Below are 13,403 nucleotides of genomic sequence, written 5' to 3' on the forward strand. Positions count from 1 at the left end.
ACGTTTTAAAACACTAGAAAAAAAGATGCATTTGCATCAAAATCTCAGCCCTATTAATGAGTAATCACCATTTATCATTATGCTAAAGAATATATTTGAGGGAATAAATTACATTTATTCACCGGGTACGAATGAATTTGTTAGTGGACCGAAAAAATTCAAGATACATATTCATACATACAATATACACACATATATAAATAGTCCACACTACAAATCAAATGTTACAAATAATTCAATTATAAGTTATACATTTAAGTATTTCATCCTATCTTCCTGTAACTACCGTAATAAATACGCAAAACTTTTAGAGTTATAACTTATATGTATTCAAAAAAACTAAGGGAAATACACCAAAAATAAAATGGAAAACACGCGGGTGTAAAACCAATATATAATATAGCTTTTTCACTAAACGATTTTGATGTAGGGTAAAATCAGCCCTTCGTGCACGTTTCCAGAATCCAAAACTCAGCTTTGGAAATATATGTTATGTATATACATTATTAAATTATTAAATTATATCTACTATACACTATAATACGAGTTGTTTTAATTTATTGATGCAATGATGTTTTTGAATTATACAATTTTTCATTATTATCTATTATAGATAAATAGGTATTTTACATTCACAAAAAAATATTGGTGAATATGATATTATTAAGTATGAAACAGCAATTCATTTTTTAAAGTACATTTGGTATCGTTTAATATGAGTTATGAGACTATTTAATATAGGTATTTAAAATTCATATATTCTATTATTTTACATAATATTATAATATTATATAATTATCTAATACTTATATTATACTAAATAACTATTAATAATAAAATATGAATAGATACATATCATAAATCACGATGAATCAAATACCTTAAAACAATTTGAATGACGATTCACTGTACATTGTATAATGTACATACATTATACCTACACGTTTGAACACAGCTAAATACATAAAATAGTTGATAAATATGTTAGAATATTACTTACACTCCCAATCTTTTACTTGCAAAAAAAAATTAACCGTTAAATTGAACAACAATGTTTTGGTTTTTACGATAAAGTGTAATTTCAAATTTGAAGATTTGCACCAAAAACTTGTCAGCGATATAACTGGTACAAGGAATACAAAATAACTATTATATAATATTTTAATATAATCTCTTAAAAAATTACCGTTTATAGATGAAACTCTAAAAATTAAGCTGATTGTAAACTTGTAAATGTCAGGTAAATTGTATTCAATGTAATTTTTATTAATTTAATATGAGGAAAACAATTATAATACCATTGGTTTTAAAAATCAATAATAATACCTAATATTATTGTCATGCTAATGGCTAATGCCTATTATTTTTATCCTGCATAATTAAATATTCTATATAAGATAGGTTACCTATTACACTTGTGTTTTAATAATCTAAAAAGTCAAAATCAAATCTTAAAATATCGCCTATAAACAAAATAATTACTTCAAAAAAACGTCATCATAAATCCCTATAGGTATGATTATGACAGCCGACAGGTTATGTAGCTAGTTGTACGACTGCAGCGCAGTCTACCATGGTTCACATTGTTTTCAGGTTTTTATCAGAAGTTACCGGCAGAGTTTGGTCTTCTTATCTCTGGTTTGTTTTTTTGTGTTCTAGATTTTGGTCCCATAAAAATTAAAAATTGAGAATTATAATTATTGAGTTTAATAACTTTAATAATAACACAGCCAACTTTCAATGGAGAACAAAATAATTTGTGTGCCTGGTAAGTTTTTAATAATATGTACTTAAATTTAAAATTTATTGTTATTTTGTGTTTGCCATAAAATTACAATTTGTATACTAGTTTTTATTTTAACTCTAAGAAAATGTATATTTCTATCTAATTACTTATTATATAGGATGTTTAGTTCTCTTAAATACCCATTAATATTATGTATCAGCCCATCTTCTGTGGATTTTTTTTTTTTTTTGTAAGTAATTTGTTCACTTCAATTTTCAAAAATATTATTGAATAGAATTAAATTATAAATAATAATATTATTCTGGGTGTACTTACCATACTTCAAATGTATAAAATACATTAGATTTAGCTTTTCTTAGTTTTATATCAATTGTTATACGACAGTATATCCATGTATCAACTTAAATTTAGTGAGTTTATTTACTCAACAAAATATCTAAAGAATTTAGTCAACTCTATATACTTCTTAAGACATCACTCTTAAAAAAAAAAAAAAGAAAAAATAAGTAAATAACTCTAATTTGTATACCTAATAGTTTATTGGTACTTGTAATTTTTTTAATCAGCTTTATTTTTATTTACTCCCCTACATTAATTGATATCACGTTTAGATGATACCCAAAGTACAAATTTATACATTTGAATTGGTGTTTCAGATTAATATTTGATTAAGTGAGGTTCAAATTTTAATTTAAAATTTGTAAAAATACTTTTAAAATTTATGTTTCTATGTATAATAAAAATAACATAGTTTAAACCTAATTCATAGTATCAATGTCTATCGTTTTTGTTATTAAAACACAAATTAATTATTATTGAATGTACTTGTCTTGTACCCACTAATATTTTGATCGAAAATGTAATTCTTGTAATTGTATGGCAAATTAAATTAGTTTACTCACTTTTGTGTACTGAAATGTTAAAAAAAATATTTAATTAAATTTTTCCTAAAAACAAAATAAACATTTTACTTATACTATTTGTTTATATTTAGGACAACGGCTCTGTCGACTAGATTCGACACACACTTTAGGTAAAGGGACATATAAAAGACAAGATTACATTTATTCCAGTTTGGCTGGAATCGTGAATGTAGATAACACAAATAATAAAGTAATTAAAAATCCATTGAATTCAACAAAAAAAATGAAAATAGTATTATAATTAATCATTTTTTAGATATCTGTAGTGGAAGTTCGAAGTAAAGATAAGACTATTGTTCCAGCACCTGGAGATATTGTAACAGCAATGGTAATATAACTTATTATTTTTTTTTATTTATAAACTATATATAACAATAATAATTAAAATATAATAATGTATTAATAAATTGTTCTTGACAGGTGACTACATTAAACCAAGACATGTGCAAGTGTCTTATCACAAGTGTCTGTGGACATGAGCTAAATGAAACATACAGAAGTAGCCTTAGAAGACAAGATGTACGCATGAAAGAAATTGACAAAATTGATATGTTACAATGTTTTAGACCAGGAGATATAATATTAGCTAGAATAGTAAGTGACAAGTTTATTGTCTGAATTTTTTTAATATGATACACAAATAGCTTCTGTTAATATTTTTGACTTGCATTTATTTTTTAGTTGCCAATGACTGAAGCTCATACCTTTAAACTAACCACTGCTGAAAATGAACTTGGAGTAGTCATTGCGTGCAGTGAATATGGTAAGTGTCAAGTGACCTATGGTTTTAATTTACTTAATAAAATTGATCTTTTGTAATTTTAGGCCATCCAATGACTCCTATTAGTTGGACTGAAATGAAATGTACAAAAACAAGTGTAGTAGAATACCGAAAAGTAGCTAAAATTGTTCAAGACACCACAGGAGAAAATGTTTAAAGATATTAAGAATTTTTTTTCTTTTTTATTATATATACTACTTTTTATGTATGATTGGATAGTTGTTGTAAAATAAAACAAGACAAATTAAAAAGAGAAAAATTATAACAATATTTATTATTACATTTTTATTCCAACACTATAAGATGAAATAAAATAAAAAATTTATGTCAAGAGGCTTGAGAAGACTTAATTTGATTTAACTTTTTGATTTGAGAAAGCTTATAAAATTCTTGCAATTCTTCTTCAAAAGACACTTTTTCTATGTCTTCTGTCTTTACTACTGGTGCTAAAGGTTGTTTGTACCCATACCAGTCAGTTAACCATTCATCATCTAAACAATTTTTAATTACATTAAATAACTGATTTTTTTTTTTTAGTTAGTATTAATATATTATTTACCTAAATCATAATAAGGAGTTTGAGTTTGTTTCCGTTCACCAAATCTAATATCCAATTGGACTTGGCTTTCATCATCATTTCCATGATTAATAGCACGATCAGCTTCTGAATTCTCAGAATATGTTACGAATGCATAATAAACACGAAAACTATAAATTATAAAAAAAAATGTCATGTATATAATTAAAAAAATGAATTAATATGATATTTGATTTTTTTCTACACATACTCTGGTTTTTTGTGAAGTGTTAAAGATTGTATTGTACCAAATTCCTTGAACCGATTGTACAAGTAACGTTTTCCAAGTTTGATTGGTATCTGACCAACATATACCACCCTTTTCTGTTCTTTAGGTCTAGATAATTTAATTTGTACAATAACAAAAAGTTTGGAATACACTTTCTAGTATAATTATACAATAATGTATATCCTCATTACCTTTGAAGAGTAGTTCGTGCATTTTGACTATATTGTGCTCCTTGTGATGGAGCATCAGTTCTATTACGATTATAATAATCATCTGAACTGGATGATGATGAGCGGCTACTTTTATTATTATAATCAGACCTTATAAATCAAATAAGATAAAATATTAGATATTGATATATATTATACTACTAATACATTTTTTAATTTAACTTATAATAATTTATAACCTTGATGAAACACGGTGAGATGAATGCGTTCTAGATTGGTAGCTTTTTTTTTGGGACTTATCATACGTGTTAAATAATTTCCCTTGTGTTTTATCGTTGGACAAAGTTGAATCATCAGAATTATTTTCATTATCTAACAATAAATATTATTTAATAAAAATAAATATAAAAAGCATAATTGAGATAATAAAATTCACCATTATCTTCTACTAAGCTCCCCTTCATCAAACTCGAGGTCTTTGCTATTTCTGATGCTAAAAGTACAAAACAATTTTAATTAGTTGCTATTCTATAATGTCAAAACACAAAATTGATAATTTTAACTTTCATTGCAATTTTTGATTATAAATGTCATTAAAAATATAAGGTTAGGTATATCAATAACATTGAAAACTAATTAAATATACATCAATTTCAAATTTTCAAGAATTCAAAAAAAAATGTCTGTGCGGCTCCAACAACAATAACTTTAGCAATACATTCTTATACTTTTAAAAATTAAATACATTAAGCTACTAAATATTAATGATAAAAAAGTTAATGGAATTTTGCTTTGCACCTAGCAGTCCTTTATAGTATATTCAGAATAAGAAACACAGTCGGCGGCGACTTGTTTTCATCGACGGTGGTCAGATTACACCCGTTTGTCTATCCCTATCAAAGACACTATCTGTAAGCTGACCGTATATAGTAACCACGCCCATACGCAGTAGTCGACCGCCGACTGTGTTTCTTATTCTGAATAAACTAAAGGTTTAATAGATTTACTAAACAATATTACCAAAAGATGATGGTAAAAGTTTCTTGATGTATTCAATTTTCATCCGCTTTTTCTGCAGTTCTTCTTCTTCATTGTTTATTTCTTTAGCAGTAATAGTTTCTTCTTCTTTGTCATCTATCTTTCTTTTTTGACCAGTGAAATGTTCAGCAGTGGTCCTATCAAACTCTTCCTTCACTGCTTTTATTTTATCTGTTGTAACAATGTCAGTTGTAGGCTCTTCTTTAATTTCTAAAATTAAAATACATATATTTTTAATTATGAAATACAATAAAGTACATTTTATTAGTATATATAAATATTACTTGAATTGTTTAACCCTCTTTTAGCTCTAAATTCTTCCCAAGAAATTTTTTTTTTATCGGTTTGAGTATCTATATCCTCGGTTTTTATAGAAGATACAATAGTTTCTGTGTTTTTTATGATCACTTCTTGATTTTCTGCATTTCCAGCAAATGAAGCAACAGAATAAATTTCATTTGGATTGACAGATTTTGTATTTTTTTCAGGTTTTATATTAATCTCAATAATGTTTGGTTGAATGGTGCTATTATTTTCAGGTTCACATTCCATAATGGGCATTTTACCTTTCACAGAAGTTAAATTACCTAGATCTTTTGGTTTGTGTATTACAAAATTTTTGTTATCAGAATTGTTATTCGTTTTTATAGAGCTATTGTTAGTATCTTGATGATGTGAAACAAAACTTTTTGATGAAGGTAAAACAATTTTATCATTTTTGGCCAAGCTATGGCTTTCGACAGTTCTTTGTAAACCATTAGAAGAGTAGTATGGATTTATTTCCATTTTAATATTTTCCTCACTAGTATTGAAATCTTCAGGTTCACATTTAATAGTGAGCATTGTGGGTTTCAATGAATTTTGATCATTACTAATTTTTTTTGGTTCACAATGAAGGTTAGGTACAGTGTGTTTAACTTCACAATTTTCAGTAACTTTTATAGACTTTTTATTGTTAACTTGACGCTTAGAAGTAGAATCTATTAATAATAAAGATGATACTTTATCTTCACCTTTTATTAAATTGTGACCAGCAGAATAACATAATTTCACTTCATTTTTAGCAATGGGTTTTTCAATTGAGTTATTGACGTTTTCAGTTTCCAATTTCACAGTTGGGGGTTGAACTTTAACAGACATTTGATTAGTATTTAAATGTCTTGATGTGCTGTATATGGGGTGCTTAATACCATTTATTGTTTTTAAAGATACTTTAGGAACACCCTGATATTTTGGAGTAGATTTTTTTAATAATAAAGGAGAAAAACTATCAATAACTTTACCCATATTAAGACTATTACTTGAACTTTCTGAACCATATTTACTGACATTATTTTTCACTTTTACCATGTTCTGACTATTTGTTGAAGTTAGTGAATCATCAGCAGAATAATGAAAGCTTACATTTGTTTCTTCAAAACTGTTGTTATTGTCTATAGGTTTGTATTTTAAAGTTAATGATTGAACTTTAACTGGAATTTTATCATCATCTAAAACTTTTGATTCACAAAAAGAATTATTAAATTGTTTAATATTACAATTTTCAGGAGTTTTAATAGACATTTTGTTGATTCGTCCATGCTTAAGAGTAGAATTTTGTAACGAATAAGGACTAATACTATCTGAAAGTTGTACTATTTTATATCTATTTAATGCACTCTGTGAACCATATTTACTGACATTATTTTTCACTTTCACCGCATTGTGACTATTAAATGTATTTTTTAAATCATCAGCAGAATAATTAGGGTTTACATTAATTTCTTCAAAAATGGGTTCTTCAATGTCAATTTCATCTTTAGGTTCACATTTAATAATTGGTGTTTGAACTTGAACTGGAATTTGATTATTGCCAAGATCTTTTGGTTCATAAAAAGGGTTGTTAAGATGTTTAACACAATTATCTGGAGTATTAATAGAAATTCTATTATTGCTTTGACTTTTTGGGGTAGAACTTTGTAATGACAAAGATGAAACAATATTTTCTTCACTTTTTTCAAAATCTGTATTATTTTGAAAAATATCATAAGGATAATATGGATTTACTTCAAGCAAGTCTTCATCAACATTGTCATTGACATCTTCAACTTCACATTTTACAATAGATGAGTTAATTTTCCCAATTATTTGATTATTAACATCTTCTGTTTCGCAAAAAGGATTACTCTGAATAAGATGCTTAACATCAGAAGTTCTCTTAGTTTTTATAGAAGTTCTATTAATGCCTCTCTTTGGAGCAAAACTTTTTGATAATAATGATGAGGAAGGACTATTTTCTTCTAATTTGACAAAACTCGAACTACCAGTAGTATCTATAGAATTGTCGGTAGAATAACATTCATTTAACGAATCTTCTTTTTCAATTTTGATTGTGATTTGACAGTCTTTATTTTCTGAAACTACATTTTTATATTAAAATATATTTTAAAAAATGATAATGATGGTGAACATATTTACCATGAGTACTAAACAATTCTTGATCAAATAATTCTGAAAAACTCATATTTTTACAGTCTTCTGGAAGTTCAAAACCAGTATTATAACTTGATACACTAAAACATAAAAATAATAGTTATAGATAATCACATTAAAATAATTGCAATACTTATAGGTTAAATTAAACATGAATTTTGAAAATTATGAGGATATAATTTTTTTTTTTTAATTGGAGGCAAATGCTCTGCTAAAAATAAGTATTTACTGTTCTTCGTCATTGAGTAATTTATACATAAAATATGAACTTAATAGTTCCTTCATAAATTTATATTCTTTATCATTTATTTTATTCCTTACACAATATTTTATTCCATTCATACAAATTGTGTTAACTATAGTAATGTAGGATAATCATCAAACAAGTGAATGAATTGTATCAAATGTAATTAAAATATTATGTTGGTTTAAATCTAAATTATACTACTTCATATTATGTGTAGTACAATAATTTTAAAATTTTAAGCTATTTATAACTATATAGTGAAACTACTAGCTACATTATCAATATATCAATAACAATATATGAACTTGGTTTCTATTAAAAAAAAAAAACCATTTCAATCTTTAGCAATAAGGATTCTCGAAAACAAATGCTAATATTTGTTTGGTTAAATATAAAACAAAATTTTAAATAGTCTTTCATTTAATACAATCTCAATATCATTAGTCTTGATGTATTGAAAAAACATAACACAACCTGAATAATTTATATTATTAACAATCTTAATACAGTTCTCAGCCATAACCGTATAGTTCAATAACTTCAATAGGTGTTGCAGCAATAAGAAAAAACTGTCAGAACACAAACAATTACATCCCACAATTAATACTTAAAATTAACTCAATCATAGGGCGACCCCACCTGATAAATATGGATGTATAGTTTTATTGCCACAAAATAATACAAACACAATCCTATAAATATCAAATTTTTCTAACATTAATTCAGTACCAGTAACACAATATAATATTATATGTAACATTCAAAAACACATAAAACTCATAAACTTATATCAAACATATAAAAATTCAATCATATTTCACTTGGGACTCTGAACCCTATGTTCTAACATAGGTCTAATAACCTCTTAATCTATCAAAACTAGATCATGACACTTATACCTGGTCAAATGCTGGTTTATCCATTTAATTTATTTTGGATACATCTTTATATATCACTTAAATCTAGATTTTAACATTAAATCCTACACAAATTAAGAACTGTATGCTACAGAAAAAAGTTTCAATGATGAGGCTTATAAATTCAGTACACAGCATATATCAACTTGTTTTTTTTTTTTTTTTGTTGATTCATGTAATTATAAAATAATAAAAAATATGCGGGTATACTAATATATTTTTTTATAAACTTATTTGATAAATTAGTACCTCAACAGTGATTCTGAAGAGAATGTTATAACTTGCATGTGTTGTCTGCTGTCTACATCTAATGAAAGTAAGACATAGCAGATTTATGTTCAACAGAATCAATTTTATGCTGTTAGCTTTTATGTCAGTCAATTTACTTATTATCAAACTTAAAGGTAATAATATTATATTGGGCATCTTATAGGCTTTTACTGATATTTCAATTTTTTAGCGGGTTACAGGCATTTTAAAGTTTTAATATTTTACATAACTATAACTCACTGATACTAAAACTGAAAAACCCAAATCATTTTTCTTTAAAGATTTCAACTTCTAATTTAAATAAAATTAGATATTTTTATAAAGAATAACAATTTTAGTAATTTAAAAATATTTAGTGTAAAGATTTGAAACTAAAACACTTATTATTAGATATTAAATAATTATATTATCAAAACCTTTTAATCAAAGATTAACTTTATATTATAGCTTATTTATAATAATATTAACCTACTCAAACTATTTCATGGTAAATTTATAATGACTGGAATGTTTTCAGTAACATTTTATTCAACTTACTATTATACAAATAGTGAAATAAATTACTATATTAACAATATAAATATATCATAAAAAATATTAAAAACAATATACGCTATCAGATAGTTTTTTCTAAGAACCATTTGATTTGTGTACATTGATTGATCATTATATTCAAAAAATGCATTAATGACTTACTCTGACAAATTACATTTAACACCTACTTTACAGTGGAGATGTTACCTACTTTCTGCCTTTTTTATGTTTAAAATGCTTGTTTTAAATTTTTATTTGATATTCATTTTTAATGGTATTTATCTAATCAATATTATTGAAATCAAAAACAAAGTCCTATGTTTTAGTAAATAAATCCCTAAATTATTATCTTATTTTAAAAAACTAAAAAAAATTTCCTAAGTTTTTTATTAAATATAATAATATTGTGTTCATGAAAAATAGACAACACTTTTAAGTGTGATTAAAATATTTAATATAACCTTGAAAACATTTTTGTTAGATAACTTAAAATAATTTAGAAAAGGTCAATATAAATTATAATAATTACATATTTTAATATATTTAATATTTATAATAAAAAAAAATCAATTTATACAAACCCTACATCGAACATTTGATCTAACTACCTACCTCAATAGTAAATATAGTCATAAGTAACTTGTAAATTTAAATTTTCAACTCATAGGTACTATTCTCATATACCATCTTTTTTCTTACATGAGACATGATTATTCTAATACAAAATAATAAATACCGTTGCTTAATCATTAACATACAAGTCTCCCACATAAGTAGGTACAATGTATATAATTAAACATATACCTACTTAATTATCATAAAATAACTTACGATGAATAATATGAATCAAAAATATAATCCAAATTGGTTTGATTACTAATTTCATTCACCTAAAACAAATAAAAAGTACAATGTTAAACTATACCTTCTAACAATGTGGAAAAAACTAGAAAAATATTCTATACCTCGGCCATATCATAAGATAAAGACTGATCATTGAAGGAGAAACAGTCCTTTGATGGTGACCTAAAACATGAAATAAATGTAAATCTGCACTAAATAACAATGGAAATCTGAAACTCACTCTATCATATCTGAATACATAACTGCCAATTTAAAACAACTAAGCGGTATGATAAGACTTGCTAAAGGTTGTCTTTATTAGTATCTATGCGTAAGTGTTTACGTATAAAATATTAGATAGGTATATAATTTTTACGACAAAACAACTACAGGTACAAGAAATACTCAAACACCTGAGGAAGGATAATTTACCTAAAAACAAAAAATAACAAAAATGAAAATGAAAATAAAAATAAAAATGGTTTATAAAGGTGTGGATCAAAAATGATGCAAGGCGATAAAAAACGAGCATTGACTTTGTCTTACGTTTTAGCTACTTTTTTAAAAATACTGACTTACCTAACCTAAAAGACTTGAAAAACGTACTATGTCCCTCAGAAGTAAGAGTAGTATACTCTATACCATAATAGTATTAAAAGTAATAGTAGCAGTAGTAGTAGTATTAGTAGTAGTAACTGGTAGCAACTAGTAGTAGTAGATGGTATAATAACTTGGTGACTTGTACCAAGTAATTAATTAACAGAATGTAGCAGCAGCAGTAGCAACGACGATAATTATTGCAGTAGTAGCTGGAACAACAGCGATCGACGATGCATTTGACGTCTAACGAGGTCCGGGATCAATGGAAAACTGATCGCGCACTTATCCGAGAAAAAAAATAATCCACCGCAGCAGTTGGTGAGACGTCGTTATTTGTTTAGGAACTATTTTAATTGATAATACACCGATCAGAGCAGCGTTCAAGTTATTCTATTGTAATTTATAACTGTGTATTGTTTAAAACGTCAATACGAAATAAAAACGTGCCCGAGCGCGCGCGTATATGGCGTGTGCACTGTGCGCGTACGACGTACAATACGTATGTGCCTGCTGCGTTTGGCGTTTGACGACGTCGATATCAGCTAAGTCAACGTTTTAAACGTTAATCTACGATGACTTGCCTCACACAATCACGCCGTTTTCGAACTTAATATTAAAAAACTAAAAATGTATTAAATTAATATGGTCCACGTCTTCCTCGTTTAAAATCCACTGGGCACTCGGTAGACACTATTATAGTCGGTAACTCGTCTGTATAGCTTGTATTTGGTGCAATCGGGCTTCGACATTGGACAACCTCACGTGGTCACATGCTCTGTTATCACAATGACGGCCGTGATTAGAAACAAGATAACGATACGGTCGTGGAAGAAGACTTCGTAGTAACACTAAAAAAAGACATTTCAATAAATTCCAGAAAAAGAGTAGACCAAAATATTTTTAAAATTATACCAAGTTTACAAAATACTTATTTGCTGAACATGTAAAATATGTTTAGTGAAAATATTCATTTTCTACAGTTTTATTATTCACTTTTGTAATACAATAAGAAATCAAAATCGATTTTGTCAAAAATTAATTTTACAATATAATGAACGTATGAATGTAATATTGTATAACATAATATTATAACTCATTGTATTAAATTGTTGTATTTATTTATTTTCTAAAATTTATACATCAGTACTATAATACTTTGTTTATATTGTCAATACTACAGTTGTTTATTAATAATAATAGTTAATAATAATACCTACTGGCTACTTAATATTTGAATAGTTTTTTATTGTAATTTGTAATTCAAAAGACAAAAGTAATAAAACCTATATGACTGATCTTTTACTCAATAATTATGACTATGTAACTGAGTAACAATAGCATTTTCTGAACTTGATACAAATTTTCAAAATATGTTGGATATTTTCGTGCAATCTATACATTATACCATTTAAATGGTCATTTGAAATTTTCTACTTTATGTATAAATTGTTTAAATTACGTAGGTACAAATTGTACAATGAAATGTATGTAAAAACACTTAAATCTAAAAATATTTTACAAAATTCACCAAAATCCCAAATGTCTATTCATTATTTTATAGTTAAAATTCATTATAGTTTTAAATGTTAATATCTTAGATTTATAAATTTAAAATTCCTTGTAGATTTTTTTTATTGGGATTAAAAAGGTTCAATGGAAAAAGCCACAACATTTTTTAAGAGCAATTGATGTTAAAATTTTGATGATCTTATATTTTCACACGTAACATAATTTCACCTCAATTGATAAATGCTATTTCATCGCAATTCAAAAAATTTTATACTGTTTTAACTCAAAAAACGAATCACTGTAAATACTTTTCTGAAGTTTTCTGAAATCATCTCCGTTCAGAGTTTTTTTCTGTGTACAATGATACCTATTATTGCATTAAAATTTAACACATTCATTATAGTGACTTACTATATGTCGGAGGTCTACTTAATACCAACTGTACAGCAGAGCATAGGTACTACTTGACCGTTTTCTTTTTAATAACAAATTTACATTTATACCTATCATGTTATATGCATAATCAAATTAAGAATGAATTAGGTC

The 13,403-nt window shown here is 26.0% G+C and overlaps 2 protein-coding genes across 3 annotated transcripts; one reads left to right on the forward strand and one right to left on the reverse strand.

The window, feature by feature from the left end:
- Positions 1-1,599: 1,599 nt before the first annotated feature.
- Positions 1,600-3,721, forward strand: LOC114131565 (exosome complex component CSL4). The gene is made up of 6 exons (XM_027996817.2): positions 1,600-1,768; positions 2,742-2,860; positions 2,927-2,998; positions 3,091-3,264; positions 3,352-3,433; positions 3,496-3,721. Exons 1-6 carry the CDS (start codon positions 1,741-1,743, stop codon positions 3,606-3,608), a joined length of 588 nt encoding a protein of 195 aa, XP_027852618.1. The 5' UTR covers positions 1,600-1,740; the 3' UTR covers positions 3,609-3,721.
- On the reverse strand, positions 3,696-12,369 carry LOC114131564 (uncharacterized protein MAL13P1.304-like). 2 transcript variants are annotated; one of them, XM_027996815.2, is made up of 14 exons: positions 12,261-12,369; positions 11,328-12,196; positions 10,990-11,180; positions 10,871-10,931; positions 10,737-10,795; positions 7,923-8,017; positions 5,750-7,864; positions 5,448-5,675; positions 4,864-4,920; positions 4,667-4,799; positions 4,449-4,577; positions 4,240-4,365; positions 4,011-4,159; positions 3,696-3,942 (listed from the first exon to the last, which is right to left on the reverse strand). In XM_027996815.2, exons 3-14 carry the CDS (start codon positions 11,007-11,009, stop codon positions 3,779-3,781), a joined length of 3,336 nt encoding a protein of 1,111 aa, XP_027852616.2. In that variant the 5' UTR covers positions 11,010-11,180; positions 11,328-12,196; positions 12,261-12,369; the 3' UTR covers positions 3,696-3,778. The 2 variants fall into 2 exon arrangements, with proteins under 2 accessions (XP_027852616.2, XP_027852617.2); XM_027996816.2 differs by lacking the exon at positions 10,990-11,180.
- Positions 12,370-13,403: the final 1,034 nt, after the last annotated feature.

This window comes from Aphis gossypii, chromosome 2, assembly GCF_020184175.1.
Source record: "Aphis gossypii isolate Hap1 chromosome 2, ASM2018417v2, whole genome shotgun sequence".
NCBI lineage: Eukaryota > Metazoa > Arthropoda > Insecta > Hemiptera > Aphididae > Aphis > Aphis gossypii.

What these genes read in the sequence shown, in the direction of transcription:
- LOC114131565 (XM_027996817.2), top strand. Translation starts at nt 1,741, where the DNA reads ATGGAGAACAAAATAATTTGTGTGCCTG. An exon ending in TAGATAACACAAATAATAAA is followed by an intron (nt 2,861 to 2,926) that starts GTAATTAAAAAT and finishes ATCATTTTTTAG; the next exon opens with ATATCTGTAGTGGAAGTTCG. An exon ending in CATTGCGTGCAGTGAATATG is followed by an intron (nt 3,434 to 3,495) that starts GTAAGTGTCAAG and finishes TTGTAATTTTAG; the next exon opens with GCCATCCAATGACTCCTATT.
- LOC114131564 (XM_027996815.2), bottom strand. Translation starts at nt 11,009, where the DNA reads ATGTATTCAGATATGATAGA. An exon ending in TCTCACCGTGTTTCATCAAG is followed by an intron (nt 4,578 to 4,666) that starts GTTATAAATTAT and finishes TTGATTTATAAG; the next exon opens with GTCTGATTATAATAATAAAA. An exon ending in GCACGAACTACTCTTCAAAG is followed by an intron (nt 4,366 to 4,448) that starts GTAATGAGGATA and finishes TAAATTATCTAG; the next exon opens with ACCTAAAGAACAGAAAAGGG.